The 26476-nt window shown below is 38.9% G+C and overlaps 1 protein-coding gene across 8 annotated transcripts in view; it reads right to left on the bottom strand.

The window, feature by feature from the left end:
- The window catches only part of GckIII (Germinal centre kinase III), a 96397-nt gene that overhangs the window by 25988 nt on the left and 43933 nt on the right, over positions 1-26476 (bottom strand). The window contains exons 1-2 of one of the 8 annotated variants that reach the window (XM_085484476.1): positions 11986-12049; positions 3105-3657 (exon numbers count right to left, since the gene is read on the bottom strand). The exons of 5 other annotated variants lie outside the window; for them this stretch is intronic. In XM_085484476.1, the coding sequence (XP_085340602.1) occupies positions 3105-3410 (306 nt within the window). In that variant the 5' untranslated portion in view covers positions 3411-3657; positions 11986-12049. 2 more of the 8 variants (XM_085484475.1, XM_085484477.1) reach the window with 2 other exon arrangements.

The raw sequence follows: 26476 nt of genomic DNA on the forward strand, positions 1-26476 counted from the left end.
ATCCTCGAATGTTTCTCCCAACCGCAAACCGATCAAGTTTTTTTCGACCCCCAGAGAGCTGGAACATTCGATAGGTTGGAGACCGAAACGCGACACCTCGACCACTTTCTAGTATCTCGACGTAGCTCCGATTTCAAACTCTCGGGTTAGAACTCGTTTAAGGTCAAAACTGGTCTCTCGAATCCCACCTTCGCGAGTCTGCTCGTGCATTTCCCTTGTACGAGACAATTCGTGTTTGTCTCAAAGTTTTACCCGCAGTTTGCAAAACCCTTCACGAGAATCTCCTCCTCCAGAACTTGGAGGATCTCGAAGCTGGATACTTTTGCTGCGATAATGTTTACGTTCATGTCTATACATTTTTGTGCAATTGCTATATTAAACTATTAAGGCAAAATCAATAACCATGTTTTAATATAATTCGAGAGCGACACAAAAGAGAACGATTTCAACGAAATAAAATATTTTTCTTTTTTCCAAATTCATTTATCGAGCGCGCCGAAACAACGGACGGTAAACAAATATTTTTCATGTAGATACATAGGTGCGAAAATGTTGGGAATTTTTAGTAGCCAGACAGATACGCATATTTACTACACACCTCCCTCATCCTCCCCCTCAATAGCCCTTTTTCTCTCCACAATGTCATGGAATATGCATGAATGAGAATCAGCGAATAATACTATATGTGTATTCGCGTAGCAACCGTCAACAGCCTGCAAATAGGTTACCGCGTTCTAGGCATTCTCTATTGTCTATCAGTTTTCATCGGCAAGTCAATTTCAAGCTATAATTGAATTGCAAAACTGGCCTGTCAGTATGACAAGACGACAAACTGATCGATAATTCCGGTCACAGATACATCATAGGATCGATATCGTTCTAAAATGGAATTATAAATTCCCATTTTCGTAATAATGAATATCTAGAAAACGGCGAGAATGTGAGATTGATTAATCAGAAAATGAATTTCCAGTAATTAACGCGGGATATATCGCGCGAACAAAAAATTATAAATTCTCTCATCTCTTCGTGATAAACGATTAATATAAAAAAATTGCGAGAATGTTATAGGATTAATTAACCAGAAAATTTATTTTCAATTTCAACGTGAGATTTAGATGAAAAGTCCAATTTCCTTGATATCGAATCAAAGTGATATGTAATTTCCGACGTTTCTTGCACGCGGATATATCTCTATAGATTCCATATAAGGGTTAAGTATTCCGCAGCGCGCTTTTCTAGACACTCATGATGCATGATTCTCCGTACCTCTCGCCTTTCTCTTTCTCTAAGTATATATCATTTATCATTTTTTTCCTGAATTATTACCTATCGACTTAACAGCTGAATTAAGAAACTGAATTACAAAATCTCGGTGAAATATTAAAGCGATAGTCAATTTTCCACGAGTTCTCATATAACTTTTTTCGCGCCTTCTGTTATTAAAACTTCCTAACAAACATCTCTGCGAGAAACTTTCAATATTAAAATATTTGAATATCTAGATCATAAAAAAGTCATATAGAATATTGAACCTTTTGATCTCCAAGTTTTTGATTTTTATAAAATACAAACTGCTTGGATGCTTTGACATCGAGCGAGATGATCCGTAGTCGTAAAATATCTATGTTGTGTGTCTGGCGCGACACAATTGACTATAAACTTCAAGTACAGGATACAAGCAAATATATATATACAGGGTGTCCCAGAACTGGCGGAAAAGTTTGTAATGGCAGATTCCTGGTATCATTCGGAGACGATTTTTGTCGAGATGCCAATAATTTCCGAAGTAGTTGAAAATAAAAGCTTTTTTGGAAACTAAGCCTTGTGAAAACCAAATATTAAGAGAGAACTACATTCTTCAGTTAATTTTAGGTAGAGTTTCCTTTAATAGAGTTTTAATATAAGGCTTAGTTACAAAGATACATAATAACAAAAATTGGGAATATGCTAAAAATAATGGCCTCCCTCAACATTTTCACTAAGGAAAAACCGTCTCCAAATGATGACCAGGAATCTGACATTAAAAACTGTTCCACCAGTTCTGGGACACCCTGTATATATACATACATACAAAGCCATATATATATATATATATATATATATATATGTACTCGGTATAAATCGTGCTTCGATTCATCCCTTATATCCAAGGTGATATCCGTAACAGCGCGAGTTGCGTCAAGATTCTGAATCCATTCTCCGAATCGTACTTCAGGGACGTTCTCAAGATCCCTTCCGACTCGATCGCCAGAGGGATTATATCCTTCAAAGCGTCCCGATCAAGCGAGGTTCCGTTTCTTGAACCTCGAGAGAACGCACTCGTGTGACCGCCGGATGTCGAAATTTCTTAGATCGTTTATCGTACGAGTCATATCTCCATTCAATCGGCGATGTACGCTCGCAAGTAAAACGCAAGATCGATATCCTTCGTCCTTTCGAACGAGGAAATTCCTTGAAAATCGCGACTTTCTGGATCGGCTCCAAGAACTCTCCAATTCTCTATTTTCTCTTCCTCGGAGAAGAGTTGGCGTTCGTGTGTTCTGCCTTGTCACTGAAATGCTACTGATTTCGCGATGCACTTCCTCCCTTTATGCGTCCGATAAAGTACTATACGTAACTACCAGTACAGAGAGATAACGATTCAAAGCTGAATAGTTTTCCATCGCTCTCTCAGCCCTAAAGCTGCTTTATATAAAGCTATATGTATGTTCTCATATTGGAGCAATTTTTTGTTAATGTTCAATGTTTCTTAAAAAAGTTATTTGTTGTTGCTCCAGTGAGGACATAGAGTTGCGTCCTCACTAAAGCAACAGCAAAAGTGACTTTTTGTTGACGTTCCATGTTTCTTAAAAAAGTTTGCTCCAATTGCGATGCCAAAAAATTCTTTTCAAATTCAATACCTTCTTTATATCCCTTACCTATCAACCGCGCTTTTAAACCCAAATGTTTTTGTCTCGATTTTTTTCTTAAATTAAATCGTTGACTGACATTCAACTTTTTTACGTCCTTGACCTTGAAGTTTCGATCCATTCAAGGATCGAGACCAAAAAACACATCACTTCTCTCTCTTTTTTTTACACTTCCGTAAATGCTAAACTCACCGAGGGAGTGGTACTCCGGTGGGTCGCTACTCTGTGATGCGGCAGAGATGTGTTTTTAGCATTAACCGGACCTCCGTTGCTAAGCCTCTGGTTATCCCGTCTGGAAGGCGGCGGAGGCGGCGGTAGTGATAGAGGTCTGCCGCCGCTCCTGCTCGGATGCTGCGGCGCGGGCTGGAATTGAGTCCAGGATTGACGTGGCAGGTATCTCGCCGTCATGTAGCCGCCCGAGATGAACTGCGCCGAGCCGTTCAGATGCGGCGGCGTCATCACCGCCGTTTGTTGCGCCGTTTGCCCGCCGTTTCGCATCTTTCGCACGCCGCTGAGATTCGTCCTTGATGCTTCTTAGCGCGTTTCTTCAAACGACACCGACGCCGATCGTTCGAGAATGGAAGCTACGTCAATGTACTGCACTCTCACTCGCGATGGTACAACACGCGCATTTCTCATCATCGAAACACACATTTATATTCCATCGCTTTCCAGTTTTTCGATATTTTATTTTCACTATCTTTGTATACTGATGTCTCTTATAGAAAAGTTTCATCCGATTCGTCTACAATTAAAAAGAGTTTAAGAGAATGCTTGATAAAATTTATGTTGGTACTTATATTGAATTTTGTGACGGTTTTTTAGTAGATTTAATTGTGAAAATAATATAGTATTAATATACGGGTAAATCTATTTTTGCGAGATATAAGCTCGCTTCTTTGTGATTGGCAGACATTCGTCTGCAGTTCCGTTATCCCTTTCTTCTATTTTGCGCGTTCCATCGCGTCCTGTCGTCCTTCGTTATATAGCTCTAAGCTAGCGAGCCAGAACAAAGTGCCGGTAAAGGACACGGTCGATTCAGCAAAAAAACCTCTCCCCGAGGAGAGTTCGGCAAAAATATAACCGGTGAAAAAAGAGCATCCATCTCAGGAGGAAGAAGGAGAGGAGAGAAAAACAAAATTGTCCCGAGTCACCGCTTTTTCCGCGAAGGAAGAAGCTCCGGCGCGCCGTTCAGAGAAGAGAGTGCCTCCTCTTCGCGAATAAAATCGATTTCACGGACATTTTCGAGAGTTCGAGCGTCGCGACCGACGACGTTTAACGGAACGACGACGACGACGACGCAGCAAGAAATGTACCGGCGGGCGAGAGCGTGTTTCGCTCGATTGTAAACAGGAGGTAAGTTGTAAAACTCTCGCCTCGAAAAGTTTTCGACGCGACGGGATTGTGCCATAAAGTTGCATCCACGTCGCCGTAACTCGGTCCGGATTACGCGGATTACGACGAAGCTCGCGTTTCTCTCTCTCTCTCTCTCTCTCAATCGGATTAGCCGATGTCGCGAAAGTGTTACAAGTTCAAGTGCCAAATACGCGCTGCCCTTGTAAAAATAAAAAACCTCGCGATAATAATCCGGGTCATCGCGATATGTACAGGAGGAAGTTAAGATTGATTGGTCGAGATGCGATCGGACTAAATTTCGGCTCGCGACGACACGTGACCAGGATAACAAGAATATAGCATCGATCAACCAAGACTAGCGAGGGAGAAATTCTCGGTCAAAGAGAATGTCATTTTGCTGATTCGAGCATTTTTATTGAGAATGAACCGGCGCATTTTTTTTTTTTTTTCTCGAGAAAAATAGTGAAAAAAATTAACGAGTTTCTCCGAGATTTGGCGATATCACGCCCTTGCATCTTTATCGGTACATCGCATCTTAAAATCTCGAATTTTCTCTCTCCGGGAATCATTATTCATATTCATATTGACGATCGCTTTCATAATCCTTCGGATCTCTCAGCGCCGCGAGAAGAAAGAAGAGAGAGAGAGAGAGGAAAAAACGAAAGATCGCGTCGAGGATCTCAACATCTCGACCAAGAAAGCAAATGGATCGCTCGGGCGATATATCGATCGCGAGGAGAGAAAACAGACGGCTATCTCGTGACTATCGTTCCCCGCAATCACGCGAGGGCGATCCGACACGCTCGAATAATTTTCAGGGCGGCAGCTTCCGCCGGAAAGTCCGCGCGTGCACCATCAGATCGGGTTCGCTGCGCTATCGATGCCGCGGCATTAAAATCGCCAAGAGAGACGGTTGGCGGCGAGGCGAGTGATTAACTCGCATCGATACTCCGGAAGCGAGCGATCTCGCGCGTCTCCTTTCCGCTTTATAACCGCGGGAATGTCGAGAAACTCGCTCCAAAGTGTTCATTCACTCTTTTTCACGCTTTTTTAATCACGCTTATAACACGCGTAACACACATCCGCGCCAACAAGAGTTTCACAACAGATTTTGCTCTTACATAAATGGATCCGCATATATGCGCGCGTGTTCAGGGTGTGCGCATTCGTTTACTATTAAGTTCTATCATTATTTCAAGTATTCCGCGGTTATCGAACCTCGAAGAATTAGAAAGTTTAAGAGCCAGCGCCTATAGGATCCTCAACATCGATTTTGCTCTGGAAAAAGATTTCACGCTTCTCGATAATTTAACGATTTTAAGATCAATCGCCCTGTCAAAATAGACGGTCATATCAAATTGCGATATTATATATATAATTATCGTCCTTATAGAAAGATGACAGATGTTCTCTCTGTGTACGACGCGTGGTAAACGTCATTTCATATGCAACGAGCACGAAAGAGGAGGGTTTTGATGTTTCGGGAAAGGATAAATCGCTTGAAAGACGATAGCGCATTGTTTTCTATGCATAGCTCGTTTCTAACTAGACTCTCGTTTTCGGTCACCGTTGAAACCTGGCCTTTGTCCTATAGCCAGGCGACCAGTGAAAACGTGGGAAAATATATGCGCCAGGTAGACAAAGGAAAAAGATGCGCGGAGAAACGGGGGATTTTAATTGAACCATTCGCGTCGCTATTTTTCTCAGATTGCAAACGAGAATGAATAGCATTTTTGCGGCATTATCTGATACATACGTTTCTTTCGTATATACAACTCGCATATACTCTCAGGGACATTATACAGCCGTCAAGTTTTACCAAAACAACAGGCTCGTAAAGTGTCGTGTATATACGAGGTATTCCAGACTCGGAGAATCTCTCGACTATATATAATAGAATTTTTTGTCTCAATTTAAGAATTCATTTTCTTAAAAGGGGCTCGAGATACACGTCCGCGCGACACTCGGTATAGCCAAGATACTAAAGTGCGCAATTACGTATCCGGTATATGGAGGGTCAATCACCGTTAGACGATAACCGAGCGTCGGAATCTAACAGGCACGGCGATTTTTCGAAATGCACACGCGTGCCATCCCGCACACATGACACGCACAAACACGTGCGCGTTGATCGCGAACACACATGCCTAAGGTAGTCCGTTATTCCGGAATAATTGGGACTCTCCCGGCTGTGCTTGCACGTGCGCAAATGACGACGACGATGGACGCGGCGTATTTTTTTTTTTCTTCCACCGAGGAGGCGACGAGTCATTCGTTATACCGTCGTTAATTGTTAATCGTGACGCGTAGGCGGATACGCGCCTTTATGGGGACCCGCGTGTCGTGAGATCGACGGCCCTCTGTCACGATCGCCTCTTTTTACGGCGCGCGTTGCCGATGCCGGAAAAGGGCTCTCGCCGCGAAAAAGGCTCTACAGTACTCTGCACGCTTCTTGCACAGGCGATTGACGTCAATAAACGAAGATCGATGTTACGGAGAGAGCTCTAAGTCTCGCGTTATATCTGCCGTAAAGTTTGACGCTAACTTTCCCCAATAAACGTCTTATTAGTCGGATAACAAGTGTTTAATTAGCCTAAACCGACGCTTCGTTAATCAATCACGGAAGTATAATGTTGTTTTTTTATGTACAAGAAATATTATTATCATAGAATTTTTTTATGATAATTTCACATGTATATTTCAATAAAATTTTTGATATTAAAGTTATATTGGTGAACTTGATGTTATAAAGCTACATCAGAAATTGAACGATTAAGGAATAGAGTTAAGTATGATAATTTAATTCTAATATGCGATGAGATGGTCGACTCGAAAGTTGACTTGAAAGATGCTACTTCAAGATTGGATAGAGCAGGAAATGCAAATTACAGTTAGATGAAATGTAAGTGTACGGAATATAAAAGGAACGAGTATTTTTGATTGGTGCGTTGACCGGAGCGAAAGTCAGTAACCGATATTTCTTTTTTTTTGCGACTTTTTTGCGGTTTATAATAATATGCGGGTATGCATAATATTATCTTGCCTACTTAGGATTGCATCGGCTTTGCATGCACGGTTTTTTTTTCCACGTTGGAAATCTAGTTCGACTCGAAGGAAAGAGGAAAGTCGGGCGTGGAAGTATCAGGAAATGTAACGAACTTTGAGCGCTCGAGGCATCAATGATGTTGCAACGAAAATGATAATTATGCCAATTACGTACAAAGTGGCACACGTAAGAACACTTTTTTTCACTTTTTTAAAAATGTGATTTCCTGATGAAATAAATTGAAGAAAAATTTATTCTCTCTTTTGTATTTTTTGCTTGCAAACTATAAATTAAAGAAATATCAAAGTCATTGTGTCTTGTAAAAAAAATTTCAGTCTGTTTTTGCAGCCTAATCTCGATGATTCATCATTGTTTCTTTTCAAAATTTTTAATTTATAGCGCCACGTTCGCGACACATGGCCATAGTATACAAGAGCCAGAACGCAACCAAATAAAATTTGCTCATCGATGAACGCTAGCATTGTGGTCTCACGATCGTAGGGAAAGCGGAGTTTTCCCGTTCGCACACATGCACGTACGTACAGAGATTTGAAAAGCATCTAGGTTCCAGCAGTATACGTGCGTACGACTGCGGCTGAAAACCGACCAAGCGTGCGTATACGCGCGCAAAGAAGAAACGTTAATTCTAACCGCGGCTACCGCGCTCTAGGAGAGCCGACGATTGGATACCGTTATGCCAGGCTACCGGTATAAAAGTTACGCAAGCAGATATTGCCCGCAGATATTGAGAGAACTTCCGCGGATCTCTCGCATTGCCAGGAGATACACAATCGCGATCGACGAACGACAGACCGGCAATTCCGGCGCATTCAACTTGCGTGGGAGTAACTGTCTTTAGTAGAGATGTCATAGTAAGACACGTCTTTAGAAAGGCGTCTTGGCACGCGACCTCATTATGTATATATGCATTAAGTGGAACATTTATACGTGCGAAAATTTCGACACGTCACGCGAGACTCGAAAAAATTCGAAAATAAAAATTATGTAATTTTTGAATAAATGCAAACCAGATCGTAAGTTTCAGATAGCAGAATGTTTAACTTGTGTAAATAAAGTTTCGCTTACATTAATTTTCACGTCCGATCGAAATTGCAACGTGTTATCGCGATAAATCAATATCCCGATGCGCGTCGGCGCGCTGAAAAAAAAATTCGCGAAACATCTAATTTATATAACACCTCGGCCGTGCACTCTTCGATCGCTTTTCTCTTTCTGGACGGGGGGGCCAGTGAAAGTGAGCGAGCCAGCGCGGATAATCGGCCATCCCATGTGCGACGGATACGCGATAACGCGATCACCTCGACGAAACTCGTTTCTCCTCGTACTCGATGAAAACGCGACTGCGTTTTTTTTTTCTACGCGAGATTCCGCGAACAAATGCAGCGTGACGTTTCTTTCCCCATACATCGACATTATAAGCTACATTTTTTTTTTTCATCCGTAACGCGGGTAAAAGTTATTAGATATGATTGCTAAATAGGAGTTACCGATATAACCGGTATAACGAGTGATCGAAAATGTAATAATGTATGTACGAGATATATGAATGATGTACGACACCTGTAAGAGCTCGAACGGTTAATAGAAATTAACGACAGGTGGTCGGTCGATTTTTAACGCGAGAAAAGCACCCGTTGCGCAAAACGCCAGGAAGTGCCAACGACCGGCGAAACGATTAAAGTCCCTGATTTTTTTTCACCGTAACTTGTTCCGATATCGGACAAGATGGAAATTTGTTTCGCCCACGTTGGGAAAAAATTTTTGGCGCGCGACCTAGAATGTACGTATTTTAATTAGAAACGGGCAGACCCGGTCAACGAGTTGGAACCTGTTTCTCCGATTCCCGAGAGAAACATCGAACGGATCAATTAAACGCGCGCGCGTCGATCGTTTAATTTCTTAGAAAATTTATGCGCGATCCAACGCTCCTCATGCGCAATCATCGGGGAGTGTGTTTCACAAAAGAACCTCGTGAGAATCGTTATTCGCATCCGCGAATTGAAAGCAATGAACGCTTCGTCAAAAATATACAGTTTCCCCGACTTTGCCAAGGATGCGATTAGGAAATTCCGCCATTATCGGTAGTTAGCTCGAACAAAGCGAGACAATGGGATGCAACACACCACCGGATGTTTTCCGGTTAATTGGCGGCGAAGGAAACGGCTTTTCCGAGGCATGGGAGTTAAGTAATGGCCACTTTCACTCACTTCCACGGGACACGACCCTCCCTCGGGGACGATCCTCGTGTTCCCTTTGTAATGAAAACTTTCGCGGCCGAATATCCGAGGCTGCTATATCAGCTTCTCACGTTTTTACGTTGCAACGCGAAACAAAGCGCCGTCCTTTCGAAAGTTCGCCTCTTATAGAAAGGAGGCACGTGGCAAGCGTGAAGCATTTTTAGGAGGGAAGAAAAAAAAGAAAAATTTAAATCCGAATGAGAGAAATGCGAGGAGAATCGATTTGATATTCGAAAGTTTGAGGCTGGATAATTTTGAACTGAACTCTCCTTCTTCCTGAATGCTTATACACAAAAATTGCTTCGCGATGAATGGCGAATGAGTTTTGACCAAGCTTTTTTCGGGGAAAGCATTTCTCTAATAAAATTCTATAAATCCGGATAATTTTCACCGCGAGTTCCGCGATAGTTAACTTTCAGATATCTGTCGACATCGCGGGGCTTTCCTCGGGAATTATCCTCGACAACGGAGAGTCGCGAAGAGAATCGTGCCCACCTCCCGAGAAGGGATAATTATTTCGAGCAGCCTCTCTCTGTCTCACTCCTCTCTTTTTCCTTCTTCTCCTCGGCCCTCGGCGTGGACGAGGCGAATCGGTCGTTTTATGCTCTACATAACTCAGCCATCGCCGTAGAGAGAGAGAGAATTAACCTACCGTGCCCGAAAACACACTACCTTACTTAGCCGCACGAACGTCCTGGTCGGCGGATAAATTGCATCCGTGCTCTTTAAAACAGATTCTCTGAATTGAAAATTTCGTGTGAATTTCTATAATTGACGAGAAGAGAGAAAATAAATCCTTTCAACGAGAACGCGCACTTCTTGAATTTCGATCACGCTTCCTCTTGTTGAGAATTTATTATTTCTCGGTTGGAAAACGTTTTAGGGTTTATAATAAAGCACGACGCACGACACAGCAATTTTTGCCAGTCGCAAATCTCTCATGCGAATATATCTGCGTACGCGAGTGGAAAATAAACGGTCTCATCTCGTGAGAGAGAGAGAGAGAGAGCTACCAAAAGATACATTAGTCAAGGTGATAACGGAAAATAAATGTCCACGATACATTAGAATAAGTGTTGTTTACTCGACTGTACAGGCGTGTCCCACGTAATCATACGAGACACAAATGAGCCGTTCCTTCGGATTAATTATCATATGGCGTAAACATATGACACGACAGTTGCGTTGTTATATTTGGAAGCTTTGCATATTTTATTTTTAGATTTTTTTAAATATTCCACAGAAATTTTTAACAGCAAATTTCTAAAATTCTTCAATAAATATTTTACATAAAAAAGCAATATTTATTTTAATCATAAAAGTATAAGAATGCATTCAATGACGAAATTAATACTCAAGCTAGAATTATAAATTTGTAATTTCATAAGCACTGAATCAGTATAAATTTGAGCCTCGCATGATACACATCAGACGAACGACACGTCACCGAAACCGCGAATCACATTTAAGCGAGACTGACGACAATAAATCGTTACTGAATTGCCCCTCGTGCTATCGTTTCGCTATATAGGATAATCGAACGGAGTACGAATAAATGCAGGTCCTGATAGCATATGCTACAAACGCACACGTATACGCGTTAACACATATTTCTATGACTTTATACAGGCGCTCGTGATACGCGTTTATCAACCGGATATTCATTCTCGTTTTTCAACGCTTCCGCTCCTATATTGCGTTCCCGCGCGATATCGACCGCTCGTTTTTCCAGAGATCGATCGCGATCGAAAGCCTCGTTCCGCCGGCGAAATGCATGTTTTCCGATCACTTCAACGCCATTAAGTATCAAATTTATATTACAATTGCTGTTGCATGTATCGCATTTATTTTATTTAACAATTGATTCAAAATTTGTTTCTCGTCATTTTAAAAGTGCGCACTTTTTAACCAATAATATAATAAATAATATACTAAAAACGACGTATAAGAGAAACAAGTATTATACTACTATTTCTACCTTCACTATCAATTTTCTACTATTATCTCTATCGTTTTGAAAGTTCGAAGAAACCTTGAGATAAGTTAAGGCCCAGGAGAATTCAACGACCGATAAGATTGCTCGTCGAGCAAGGATTCGTCGCTCTCGGCGAATCTCCCATCAATCGTATATCGCGTAACATGTGACGCAACAAATAATTATTATTATTGACAAATAATTAGAAACGATCACAGTCCGTCACGCGTCCACACAATTACCGATCACTGTCGATATATACGAAAGATCGTGCCTCCGATCATTTCGGTTGGATCATCATCGGATAATCACCGGATCATCATCGGATCATCACTATAGCACACGCGCGCGTGTTACATCTCGATCGCGCGTTCCACGGACAATGAATTTCTCGCAAAGAAACGTCGTCCGAGGTATGTATTATATATATATATGTACCGCGAGATCGGCAAGACCGGCTAACCAGTTGTCAGGTATTGTCCGCGGTTGCTTTCGAACTGACACGCGGACTGCAGCCGCGCGAAGAAAGGCGCGGGAGAGACTGGCTCGCTACATGGGACAGCCAAAGGCGATCGGAGTAGGGGCCTCGGAGTGGGCATCGTGAGGAGAAAAACACTACCGATGGATGGCGATGGTGCGGTTTGTGTGTGGGTATTAAAGAAAAATAATACCTATTATAATAGGTCTCGGTATACCTTATTGGTACGGGATGACAAAATTATTGAATTTTCTTTGAAGAAAATTTGTGTAACGTGATTCTTATACGGAGAAAATTTTCTCTTGAAATTTATCCCGAAATTTTTTGTCGCAGGACAATATGTTATTGGAAGAATTTTATGAGAGTTTCTCTGATTAATATTTATCACATCAATAAAAAATATTAATATCTACCACAATAAGATATAAAATATGTTTGATTAATTTTACTACATATAACTCATACTAATATTTTTTATTGAGGTAAATATTAATCAGAAAAAGACATAAAATTTTTTATCATATTGTCTCACGATTACCATAATTTTCAGGGTGAATTTTAAGAGAAAATTATCTCTGTATAATTAAGTTGGAATAAACGAGGAATTATAAATAAATAGAAATTTTATGAACCAAATATCTAAAATATTGAAACACTATACGCTACTGCACGTATTTTGAAATACCACAACTATCCCACATACACACATACATATAAACTAAGGAAAAACTCTATTATAGATAAGTGGATGATATACAAAATATAAAATACCGTTGCTGATATATAGATGTATCTCGATGTAAATATAGCTATCGATATTCCGATATCGATATTAAAACGTATAACAATTTTCTCTTGCTCCGAATATTTCAATATTTTAGTTATTTTTTAATACGACTGTTATTTGCCGATAGTAGAGCAATATTGATACTTTATGACTTTACGACAAATATATGAATATTCGTCGCTGGAAAATGATTATAAAAGCGAACTTGTAATTTCCCAATTTCAACGATAATAAGTTTTGTTAATTTATTCGAATGTCATCGATATGTCCGCGACCGCAAAGTATAATAAATGCAAAAATTCGCCGACTTTTCCACCAACGCACGCATTATTTTTTTTTTCATTGTTCCTCGTAATTGTAATCATAATACGCGGCTTATTACCAGCATCATCGCGGCAGTAATTATTACGTGCTACGCGCGCGCGGATCGCGGAAAGAAAGTGGCCGAGGAAATTACGGCATGACATGCGTATACACACAATCTCGTGTATTTTAAGCAGCGGTAATAATACGTGTGGCCACACACCGCAGTGACGCGTACATCAAAGGTGGAGCGCGACAGTGAAAATTCATGCGCGGGAGTTATCGCGGAGATCTCGCAAAATTTTCGCAACCGTGAAAGGAATTGTTAATTACGGGCGCGATATTCATGGTATGGCGTATATGTAATGATGTGTATCTCTATACTTTCCTTTAATTTGCACGGTCTCTACCCCCTTCACTTTCCATCTTCCACTATAACCAACGCGGTGGTGTAACGCGATTTAATAACCGGAGCAGCAGCAGGCATTTCTCATTTACGTATAATTGTGGCAAATTTAACATAATTACGTCCTTTCCGCGCACTCGTTCTTATCAAAGGAAAATTTAATTCTCGACGTTAATACGTAAAAACGTAGAAGCGTCGAATAACATGCAGGTATTATTTACCGCTTAGTATGATATTTTTTCATTTTTTTCCTTGTTTTGTCTTTTAAAATTATCAAAGTTTAATATTAAGCAATAAACCCGATAAACAGACAAATTGTAGTAATTAGTGAAGAAATTATACTTTCTCGTTTTATGGGTATTTACGTACGTAATAGCACGGATTATCTTGAATTTTTTTCGCAATAAAGTCGTAACACGGGCAGATTCTTTCATTTTGTTAATCAAGTTACTAGTGTAATTTTGCAGTTAATTACCAATTAAAAATAGCGCGGTAAATAACAATCTCGGAATTTAAAGACGTTATACTGCATTTAATATCCGTTGTTGCTTATACCGACGTAATCGCGATTAGAGGGATTATTCTTGAATGATCATAGAAGCGGAGCAGAATCGGCTAATGCAGATCAAAAAGCAGCTAGCTGTGTGAGTCACGACAGGAAGTCACGTCAGTGACGATATCAACGTCCATTGTATCACTCCTTAACAGCGTTTAGGAACAATATATTTTGGTGCATCGTTCTTCTGTCGATCAATTTCCTTCCAAAAAAAAATGCATTGCTCAATCGCTTTAGATTACTCTACATTGCTTTTTCTATATATATTCGCGAATAGTTTGACAGGAATTCTCAAGACGCAAATTTCTCATTCATTCAAGCTCATCGAGTTAATATATACGTGTATTATGCAACAAATTGTAACACTGGTTTATTATATAAGAGAACTTAAAATCATGAAACTTTAAACAATTAAAACTGTGCAATGTGTAATAAGCAACAGGTGTGCAAAGAGGAGCAGCCAATGTAAACGAAATATAATATTGCAATATTTAGCGCAGAAGCCGATGGCTTAAAAAGATAAAAAATGTTCAATATATGTATGTTATATATCGCGTCTATCGACATTTCGTAAATTAATCTATTGAACGCTCGTGTCATTTTCAATTGAAATTACGAATGCATAACGCACATATGTCGATGTTTCTCTAATTTAAATACATTTGATATCTCGTAAATAAATAGATATACTATCGCGAAAACAAACCGACGATATGACTACTGCTAGTCCATTCGGAAAGCTCGCAGCAACAAAGCATTTTCTCTCTTCGAGAGAGGGAATGGCTTTTACAATTCTAAAATTTATTGTCTCGATGTATTATTAATGGGAGATGCTATCGCTCCGCGTCGGCGGAGCTCTTAGTACGCTCGCTAAAAATAAATATGGATGAAGGTTCGCTTGTGTGCGAGGTGTGATCGATCGATGATGTTCCCTTTCGCGCGGCGAGTCGGAAAATGTCTGAAAGTTTCGCGACGCGGCTGGCTAAGACCCGGTGTGATTTGTGCCTCGAGAGAGAAACGAGTTACAACTAGGTAATCTTACTACATAGGGGTATACGTGTGAAATAAGGGCCGTCGGCGCTTCTCCATTTACAATGCGATTCTCGCTATCGTCGCTTTATCTTCGAGTATATGTTATATCGATTTTATACATATATAACGCCGTCCGCGACACCATTGCTTTCTTTAACATATATGTAAAAGTATTCGAATAAAAATATTCTGACAGATGCATTCTCGGAAGATATAGAAATAAAATTCACAAACCAAGAACTTGATACTTTTTTTCTTTATATATGTACAATATATTGGAAGAATTTCTCTAATTAATAAAATTTTACCATGTACATAGTAAAATTAATCGAACATATTTTATATCTTATTGTGGTAGATATTCAGAAAACCTCTTATAAAATTCTTCCAATATTTATACCACGATAAAAAATATTAATATAAAATTCACTGTATGTACATAAAAGTAAAATTCACTATGTACATATTAATATGTTTTATTATTTTTATAAGAGAAAAACCTCTCCGTGTATAAATTTTAAATGTATATATTTTTTTTTTATTCAAACAATCCTTTCATAATTCAGCGAAATACAATCATAATATACTCGTGAGGTATATTTTTGGAAAAAAAAAATAAGAAAAACTAATGAAAAGGTACAAAATCTATCGATCATTTTCATCAATTCGTGATGCCGCATACACGATCGATAATTTCGATCACGGCATATCGATTGCAACATCTTTCAGACGTCTATAACTCTGCGAGGGTCTGACACAACCGGCTCCGACCTATTTCAGAGCGATTTCATACCCATCGAACTTGACAGCGCTTCCACAGGGTGCCAGCCGCTCGATCCGTTATCATCGATAGAGACTTCGATATACGACGTCGATTAATGTTCTTACACATCGGTTAGGTTTTACGTGTGTCCAAATAAAGTGGATAATTTTTCCTCTGTCGCGATGATATACGATATATCTTATAGTTCGGCGAGGCGTATGAGTGAATAATAAATTCAATTGTTGGCGAGAGATAAATCTGTAATCACTTTTGAATAACGCAGTGATGAAAACTCAAAACTGATATCGTATGATATTGTCAGGGATATCGATGTAAACGATGTCGTCACACTTACACGTTATACGGTGTTGCTTTAAAAACAAGTCATTTAAATTGCGGTCGTCCTCGCAAGCGGTTTAAGGAAGCTCCGAATAAGTACAAAGTACGCGAAAAAAAAAAATACGATTCGACCGCGAGAATCATCGCGGGACTCTCGATATATCCTCGTTATATGATCGTATAATATATATGCGATGGGGTTTAAATTTCGGTCGACTGATACGGCGAAAACGGCTTTATTGCGGCGCGCATCGGAAATATATAGGAGCACGGGGACTTCACTTTCGCACCTGGACCCCGCGGTATTCGAAATACACGTCGCGGCTTTACGGGCTTGAGTTATGGAGCAGAAGAGATATTTCGCATACCGTATATACGTATACCGCATCGGTTATCGCGAGTAATGGACGAAGTGACTCACGCTCCGCATGTGTCATTCGGCTATTAAATTTTCATAATATCTATCATCAAGATATATCTGGATCTGTCGGAGAAGGGGATCTATGTCTTTATTTCGCTTAGCTTTCGACGGCATGCGAGATTTTCGCCGAGTCTTGAAACGATCAGTTTTGCAATACTCATCCTCTCTCTGAAATAAATCGCCGTCGTTCTCGACGGGATCCCTTCGGCTGCATCCGGGTCGCCGCGTGTCTCGGCGCGTGCCGGAAGAAGACAATCGAGCGACAGCTGCTACGCGACCGCGGCGCGGCGCGATGACGAACTCTCTCGCGCGTGTGTGCGTACATTTTGCAATACGCTAGAGCTCTATAAAATATCGTTGCGCAATCGCCGCCGCGCGGCTGCTGCACAATGCAATGGCGCGAGGTAACCGAGTGAAAGGCGACGAGATACATCGCCAGCGCAGCAGCAGCTGCTGACGAACGAACGCGCGACGAGCGATGCTGAAGAGAGAACAGGAAAAAAAAAGGAAGAAGTGCCTTCTTGCGCGGAACGAAATACCGATTAAAGTGGAACTCGAGTGACATAATCGGCCGCGATATTCGCCTTTCGGGATCAGAATTGCGCCCGCGAATTGTATCGAGCGTGTCGCGTTTGATAGAAGCGGATCTCTTGATTACGATCTGTCGACCCAATTTGCGTTCGATCTGTTTGTTTCCTCGAAATTGCCCGACGACGCGAGCGACAATGAAGCTTCGATCGAATCGACTACCTAAGGACGGCTCGTCGTCTATGACATGCCACGATCCGTTGTTACGTAAAGGACAGCCCTACCCGCGATTGCGATTGAGACTCGCTGTCCTCGACGAACCCGGGATCGTAATATATTGTTTTTTAATTCCACACACGCACAGATCGATCTGTTATGCGCTTTAGTTTACGACAGCTATTAAGCGAATGGCGAATTAAACAATACGTGGGTTATAAAAGCTATACAAATTGAGAGATTATGGAAATGTCATATTTGTTCACTCTCGAGAAGATCAATAATAGAATTTCGAAAATGGATAATTTAGATTGTTTGATTAAGAAAACCTGCGAAAGAAAATAATATAAAAATGACAGAATTGAGATGCGATGTTAAAATATGTAATCTTTAAGTATGTGATTAAATATTCACTTAAAACGCAGACTTAATATAGATCAACGCGGTCATTACACGGGTTTTACATACTTTGATACATACACTCTATTCGAACTTAACGGATCGATACAACTTTCCTTATAGACATACATGTCATCCTAAGAATTTACACATCGCGTTATTAAATCACCTTTCTTTCTTGCATATCATTTAAAAAGAAAATGGCTTTTATCTAAATTTATCGCCCCATTTGTATCTAATATATACAAGAAATTTATAAAATTATATTAAATAAATTAATATTATAATATATAAATACCTAAAAAAAAGATTTTCACGAAGAAAATTTTCTCTTTTAGAATTTATCCTGAAAATCAAGGCAATCGTGGGATATGGTACTAGAAAAATTTTAGGAGTTTTTCTAGTTAATATTTTTTACCACAATAAAAATAGATTAATATTTACTATGTACATAGTAAAATTCATCAAACATATTTTATCTTATTGTGATAGATATTAATATTTTTTCTTGTGGTAAAAAAATATTAATCAGAGAAACTCTTATATAATTCTCCCGATACCATATATTGTACCACGATTACCATGATTTTCAGAGTAAATTTGAAAAAAACATTCTCTCTGTGTATATCTTCCTCACGATTTAAATGCCACAAAGCGTGCACCACCGGCGAATCCCGAGTGTATGCACACAGCAGCCGGCTGAAAGTGGTTGGTATTAAAGATCGTGGCGGTTGTTCCTTTCAAATGTCGCTTCGACATTTGACGAGGTCAAGACGGTGCGCGCACACGATTCGTGGTCGATACACGAGAGCGGTCGACCACGTTTGATATACACGCGAGAGGAAGGGTGACGCGAGTAATTCGCAGTGTACTTTCACAGCGGTATACATGACAAACGACGCGAGTGACAGTTCACGCACGTTGCGCGAATTAAGATCATTGCAAAGAAGCCCGAGCACTATACAGACTGCTACTCTGATTGGAGTTATTATAACGGCGCTGTCGGTCGTTACCATTATTATATCTCTGATATATTGGCAAATATAAATGATGAATTGGTATTCTATATGTCATTATTAATAAATAATATCGTAAAAATAAATCTTCTATCAAGAATATAATAAAAAAAAATGTTTTGTAATAAAACTATGGAATAAATTTCGACAAGTTGGTGTAAAATATACCTATGTCATTTTACAAGATATATATAGGTTTGCAATGTACTTTTACCGAGATTTTCGCGAATACACGTTTCAATCTCCATAATAAATGCTTTCTCATGATTTATGGGACACCCTGCGCATCGGCAATTTCGAGCAACAAGATTTACACATTGGTTTACCACAGCAAGCTTTGGAAATGGCGGAGACTACACAGTTGCCGTGATGCCCGACTATCTGACAAATAAAACATGAAGCCGGCGCAACCGTTAGTAAATACTTGATGACAGCAAGTCTCGAGCGATGGAATATCGATTCCGGGAGTCTTATTCGGGACGCCGGAAGCTTGCCAAATTCGTCATTGGCACAGCCTCCGCGTATCCTCCAAGATCCTTGAATGAAGGTGGCGGCGCGGACGTCAGAAAGACGAATAAATGGGATAGCTTTTTCGAGGTCGGATGAAACAATGACGAGAATCGCACGTGAGACCGAGCATGTACATACATACGAGCGCATGAAAAGATGCGAGAAACTAAACGCGCACTGACGTAAGAATGCAAGCCTTCGGTATCGCGAACTGTTTTCTGCTCTTCGAGTTGGATACGAGCGAGAAGGTCTTTCTTCGAATGGTACGCTAAGAAAACTGTGGTAGGAATTTACAAAACTCGATCACTTAACGTTCACCCGCCATAAAAAACGCGATAAATCGCGCGATAATCAATGGACGATCGATATTACATATCGCATAACAGCGTGGATTCAATTTTCATGATTAAAAATTATTAGCGAGCGAGAAACATTTAATACTCGATTTTCTTTGAACCTACACGGAGAAAATTTTCTCTTAGAATTTACTCTGAAAATCGTGCTGGTAATTGTGGGACAATATGGTATAGGAAGAATTTTTCTTATTAATATTTACCACATTTAATAAAATTAATCGAACATTTTATATTTTATTATAGATTATAGATATTATGATTATCATGAATTTCAGGGTAAATACTAAGAGAAAATTCTCTCTATGTAATCATTACTCTTTTATCCTTTATTGACAAAGTTTAGAAACTACTTACAGCCTTGTCTCTACGCTTGTTTATCGCGATTGAGTTTTGTATTGACATTTGAAGTACTATTGTATCCTACTATATGTGCTTTTTACCAATGCGGTATAGATATAAAAAATAAATAAAGAAATGTTTTTATTATTTTACAGACTTCTTTTCGAGAAAACTCAGTTATATTGAAAAAAAAAACAATGTAAGCAAAACATTTCGATTGTTTTACGTGAAAATAAAGACAAAAATTACGGTTTCTTCTGTTCATAAATAAAATAAAATTTGCGAGAAATTAATCCCCTAATTTTTTGCCGCCCCATCTTGCAGAGAATCTCTCGAATTCACCCTCGCAATGATTCATCGTCGTATATCATACGGTTTACATATATTCATGACTTTTTTTTTACGTTGTTTCGCACGCGATATCTTTTATCGATCATAAATATTCAACGATGGTCGTAATCCAAGATTTATCTATGTGTCTACGTGCATTTCCCTGTCTGTCTATTTGAGTGCGTATCTCCGTAGTAAAATAGTGTGATGTAACGTTTTGGACGGCAGGAAAAACGAAGAAGCAAATGGGCCATTCTGTCGAGAAGATTGACGCGTCGAAAATTGTTGCTTAAGTAAGATCTCGAGAGAGGCGAGTTTTCGCGCGAAATAAAGAATGAAATTGATGGAACAACACGAATACTACGTTCACAAAAGAACAAAGAAGACTACGTCGAAAAAGAAAAAAAATAATAAAAAAGTTGAACACAGAAACAATTGCGAAACTTGAACTTTAGTATTGAGCCGAGCAGTATTATATCGCATCATACGCAATCGAACGATTTTTATGATTAAAGCGTAAATGTAGTGGAAAATTAAATATTAAAAGATAATAAGCGTTCTCTTCTAAGACACTTTGTTATTACATTATGTATCTAAAGATCATTGCACTCCGATAATTGCAGTAAATTGGATAATAAGAATTCAGTGAGAATCCAATGAATAATGAAAATAATTCCGTTCGAAATTATCTCGATCCGAGACAATCGAATAATGTAACAATTCAAGAATGAAAATTAGATTGGAAAATTTCATATCCATAGAACTGCAAAATTTAACGCCCTATGTAGATCTAAATTTCCGAAACTTTCATAATGGGGGATTCAATTTCCAAGATTGAAGACCAAAAGATAAAATTGAAACTCGTATAATCAGTCCTAAAATTCGAAGCGTTATTAGTTTAGAAGATATGAGATCGTCGCAAATAATTATAAGATCTTATTCCTCACTGCGTGGAAAATTTTCCAGACTATGCAATCATCAATAACCTTTGACTTTCTCGAGAGCGCCGTCACGTGCATCGCTCTTTAAAATCGCGAAAGCACGCACGAGACGGAAATAAGATTTTTATATTCGCCGTCACATATATAAATATCCCGCGAGGGCTATTTCTACTTCGCGAAGGTACCGGGCAATTACCATTAAACGGAAAAGCTTCGGTCCAAAATCGAGGGTTTTCGTCATAAAATCAACCGCTGCGTTTCGGGGTTTCCACGACGAGAAAGTTCTAGTTTTACGATCGACCCGAGGGACGACGATAGCGGTCTACGCCGGCATCCGGAAGCTCGTAACCGGAAGGTACACTGCGCGGGTAAGGTCATTACATCGTTACCATTAGGCAGCCTTTGGTTCCTCCTCCTCCTCGACGTAGAGTCGGGCGCAGGGCAGCTTCCTGCTGTCGACCAACGGCGGGAAGTGCAACGTAGGGTGCATTAATGGGCGGCAACGCGAGTGTTTAACGGTGTTACTCCTCACGACGCTGAAACTAGCTAATTAACCGACGCGCCGACTCTTACAGGATAAAACCTTCCCGAAAAAGAACAAAGTTCCGTTGTAACTTTAATCGAAACTTTCGTCTTTCGCCCTTGTAATTTTGAACGTAACACGCGAAAAAAGGAAAAAAGATGGTATCTTATTAAAACTCAATTTTCTATTTATTTTTTACACTATAAAATTTTATAAAATATGTATTCTGAAAAGGCTAACTTATCGAGCAATATTTAAGATGTTGTATCCAATTAAAATTTATTTCATAAACAATGTATTAAAATTACAAAAAAACCTTCCATATAAACGTTTCAACCGCACGCGATCTTTCTCAGTATAACAGTGTTACGTAATTTATAATTCTTACAAAAAATTATCCTATTCTTAAACTTACTAATAGTCCGTTAATTCGAGTCGAGAATTTATTAGAAATTTATGCGTGTTACAATTTGTCATATTTACAACAAATTGTAACACGCATAAATTTCTAATAAATTCTCGACTCGAATTAACGGACTATTAGTAAATTAAAGAATTTTTTGTAACACTGTTATACTGAGGAAGACCGCGTGCGGTTGAAACGTTTATATGGAAGGTTTTTTTTGTAATTTTAATACATTGTTTATGAAATAAATTTTAATTGGATACAACATCTTAAATATTGCTCGATAAGTTGGCCTTTTTTGAATACATTTGTTGTTTTATACAATACACGAGCGAATAGAAATTTTAATTGATATTTATAAAATATATAAAAGAATTATAAATAAAAGTTTGTAAAATTATAAATGATTAAATGTGCCACGTAACAATAAGTGCAAACCGATAGTTGAGATGCATTCGAGTACCAATAACAGCAACAGCAATAGTCGGAAATGAAACACGAAAAAAAAGGCTGTACGATGCCATGGAATAAGTGTATTGGGTTGCAATCAGTTATATAACATGAAGAAAAAAGAAACGTATTACTCCCCAGACGGTCGTTTTCGTCGTGAAAATCCCAAATGAGTTTCTAACATGTTTGCCAAAAATTTTCACCGACTGACTCAAATACTTTGGAGCACCCGGTATTGATGACGGTATTCTCTTCCTGTTCGAACGAGCTTTCAAAGCTCGACTATAGCGAAACACGTCCGCGAAAAGCTTTGTGTTCAAAGCAGCAAGCTCGACTGATTGATTATCTATATATCGGTGTAATATCAGATGTGTACGTGTTATGTGAAGCTGCTGTATCATCTCGTAAACACTTATAAATCAATAAGAATTTTAGCTTTATTTTCAATATTTCTTTAAAGAAAAACGAAAAAAAATTGTATAATAATAAAATTCTAGAGAGCCTGTATATTTTCTTGGCAAGCTTGTAACACAAAACGTTTATTCGTCATTATTATATTTTAATTCATATGTTTTACTTTTAAAAACACAAGTCGTTATAAATTTTTTTACATCCGATTAAAAATAATATAAAAAGGCTTGTAAAAAATGAGATGCTGTGTGAACTTGATATCTTATTTAAAAAAGCTGTCAAATACTATAAAACTATTACAAATAAAGCTGACATTCTTAATATTTTATTTGACTTTCTTTGCACAAAATGAGACGCCAGGTTCATACATGAACATGATATGTATTCCAAACAATATCAACATGCTCGATTTGCAACAAACTCGATTTGCAATCTTCTATCGCCTGTTTGATTTTAACAGTTTGCCAAATCGATCGCTATTGCAACGATTCCAGGCATTGTTTCGCGATATCAAAAATACGTTGTGCATGTGCGTTTCAAATTGGTTATCGAATAAATAATTGTTTATATATTGAATATGAAATGTATCATAAAAATTCAATGTAAAAAATTTTACAAAACTTCAGAAATGCAAAGAAAAATCACGTAAATTTAAATATATTTAATGGAATAAAAATCCATCTTTACAAAATTAAAAATACAACTTTTTTATCTCAAATATTCCTACTTATATTTCCCGAGTGCAAACACATGTTCCGTTTTTACATATGCCAAAAAGCAGTGGGACGATGACAAGTAATACGAATAAGAAATTTTATACGAGACATTCGCATAATACGATGATATAAAAAAAGAATTCGTATGTTTTATGGATTGAGAGTATATTTTGCGAGAGTTGGCTCTCAGCACTACATATACATAATAGAAGACGATGATAAGATGTGGTCGTCGATCTTCGGAGAATCGAATAACGCGATTGGGTTGAAACTTTAAGAAGTTTATAGTCTGTATAAAATCGCAAAGTAGACTATTATGATGGTCATAAAATAATTGCCATTATATGCTAATCCACTCTTCCCCGTTTTATTATCCTGTAACAAAAAAAGAGTACCGTGTCGCCAATTAAACTGATGTCTCTATCTCGCGCGTTATTCAACGTGCATGTATTTATTTATTTGTCGCTTTAAGCTGTATTTCATTATTTCGGTGCGTAGTATAAATTCGCGCGAATATAATAAACTCGTCATCGAGTTACGAATAATAATACGGAATCATCAACATCAAAATATATATTCGCGTTAAATGTTTAGTGCGCGCTAAAAGCGCGCAGAGAGAAAGTGATTATACGAGAGCTAATTACAAAATTAATTCGCGAGCTAATTAGAGAAGAGCGAACGAGCTCATTCTCGAAATTGTCGACTGGCTGCTGACGACTCGCTGCCGAGTCGTTGCTGCTGCTGGCAATCACCTTCCGTTCCGGAAATGACGATCAATGCCATAATGACGTCGGCGGCGTTTTTCTCATCCACGAGAACGTCGCGTTATTTGCAAAAGCGGCATGGCCGGCCAATTTGTCGAACATTAATGATGGCGACCGGCGGCGCGTTAAGCGAACACACCGTTTATAATCGTGCTGATTACAGCCGGGTCCATTGATTGTCCAAGCATAACCTTGGCAACGCGGGATGAAATGCGGTCGCCGGGGAGGGTTTCCACCCCGGTAACATCATCCCTCCCTCCTCTAGGCATCGGCGAGAGGGTGCATTTTCGGACCGATGGATCTGTCTCGCTTCATCGACGCGTTAATGGAAACGCATCAACGTTTTGCAAAAAATATCCAATTTTTTTTTCCGGCACAAAATTCGATAACATAAATGCGAAGACAATAAATAATTTTGCATAATAATTTCGATCAGACGAAAAAGAAATTGTGTGAAAAATTGATGTACGCATAAATTCAATCTATATATACTAGACCTTCCAATATTTATTACGTAGGAAATATTGAAATATCCGGCGACTATTTATACATTTACCCGGCTGGGATAATAATTTATCGATCTTTCAGATTACGATTCTAAAAAGAGCAAATATTCTTTCTTTGAGTCTCCTAGCTGATTGATTTTTATTGTTGCGTAATCGATCTGCCTCTCTGCCCTGTCGTCTAAAGATTAAAGGTTGCGATTTTTAATAACAGTTGACATTTTTTAATCACAGCCATTCTTTGTCAATCTCTATTTAGTTCTCTGAACTCGCCAGACTACAAAATATTGCAGACTCAAAGAGAAAGAGACGAAAGAGATTCCCTAGAAAATAATTTTTATGTAACATAATTTTAATAAGTTATAAAAATTTTATTTTCATAACTTCTTGTAAAGAGACCTTGGGAGGAGACGTTTAGCAGAATCGCTTTGAAGTTTCAGCTTTAAGGTGGAACAATTTGCCAAGTTATATAAATCATATTTTATGCTTGAAATCGCGCGGCTTCTGATTTTCCATATCTATCAGACATTCCTCATACGTTCGATATAACGTATTGCATAAACGCAGCCGCACGTTCGCGAAAAATCGAAGCCCTTTACGAAGTTATTTCAAGCCGACGAGGGCTCGAGAAGTCGCACAAAGCGTATAGTCTCGTCGTGCTTCGAAATCGAATTACGCGGCGGTTGAGAAAGAACGCAAAGACTGAAGGGCGAAAGGTAGATAGGCAGGTACAACATGAAACAAGGGAGTCGATGGGTTCTCCCTCTGAGGGCAAACGACCTTTATTCCGCTTCACGTCGATATATTTCACTGTTTTTGTCTTCTACCATATAGAAACGCTTTCACCCTTAGAACACGTTTAAGGCACGATGGAACGTAGAAGTCTTATTTTCTTTTTCGGCAAAACTCATTTAGCCATTTACTCATTTATCTACTTTCCACGGAGAAATCAGATAAATCGGATCGCATTATGATGGTAATAATATTAATAATAGTAATGATATAAGTCGAAATTATTGTAGCCGTAATAAGATTTTAGTAATCAATAATTGTATTGTGTAATAAAACCTATAATCTGTTCTTCTGATAATTTCTTAGAAAGTTCCTTATAAAATTCATTTAAACGCTCTCTCAAAAAAAAAAAAAAAACCTCTAACTTGTAAAGGGAATAAAATAGATATTCGGAAAGCGCAGACACAATAGTCGATTGATTTCTGGATATATGTAAAGAGAATAGACAGAGAGAGACAAAAGACTATAAAGACGCTCGACAGAGAGTGATGGATGGTTTAATCTAGTTGTTAATTTATAGCGTATCGAGCGAGTCCTTTAACATGTTCGTTATCAGGACTGAATAGCACAAAGGCCTTAATCTCACTACTTCATTTGCATATAACCCTCTCGAAGTTTCGCCTTGCTCTAGGGGAGGAAGGTGG

Source organism: Nylanderia fulva, unplaced genomic scaffold (genome assembly GCF_048542155.1).
Source record: "Nylanderia fulva isolate GAGA-0341 unplaced genomic scaffold, ASM4854215v1 Scaffold3, whole genome shotgun sequence".
Lineage (NCBI taxonomy): Eukaryota > Metazoa > Arthropoda > Insecta > Hymenoptera > Formicidae > Nylanderia > Nylanderia fulva.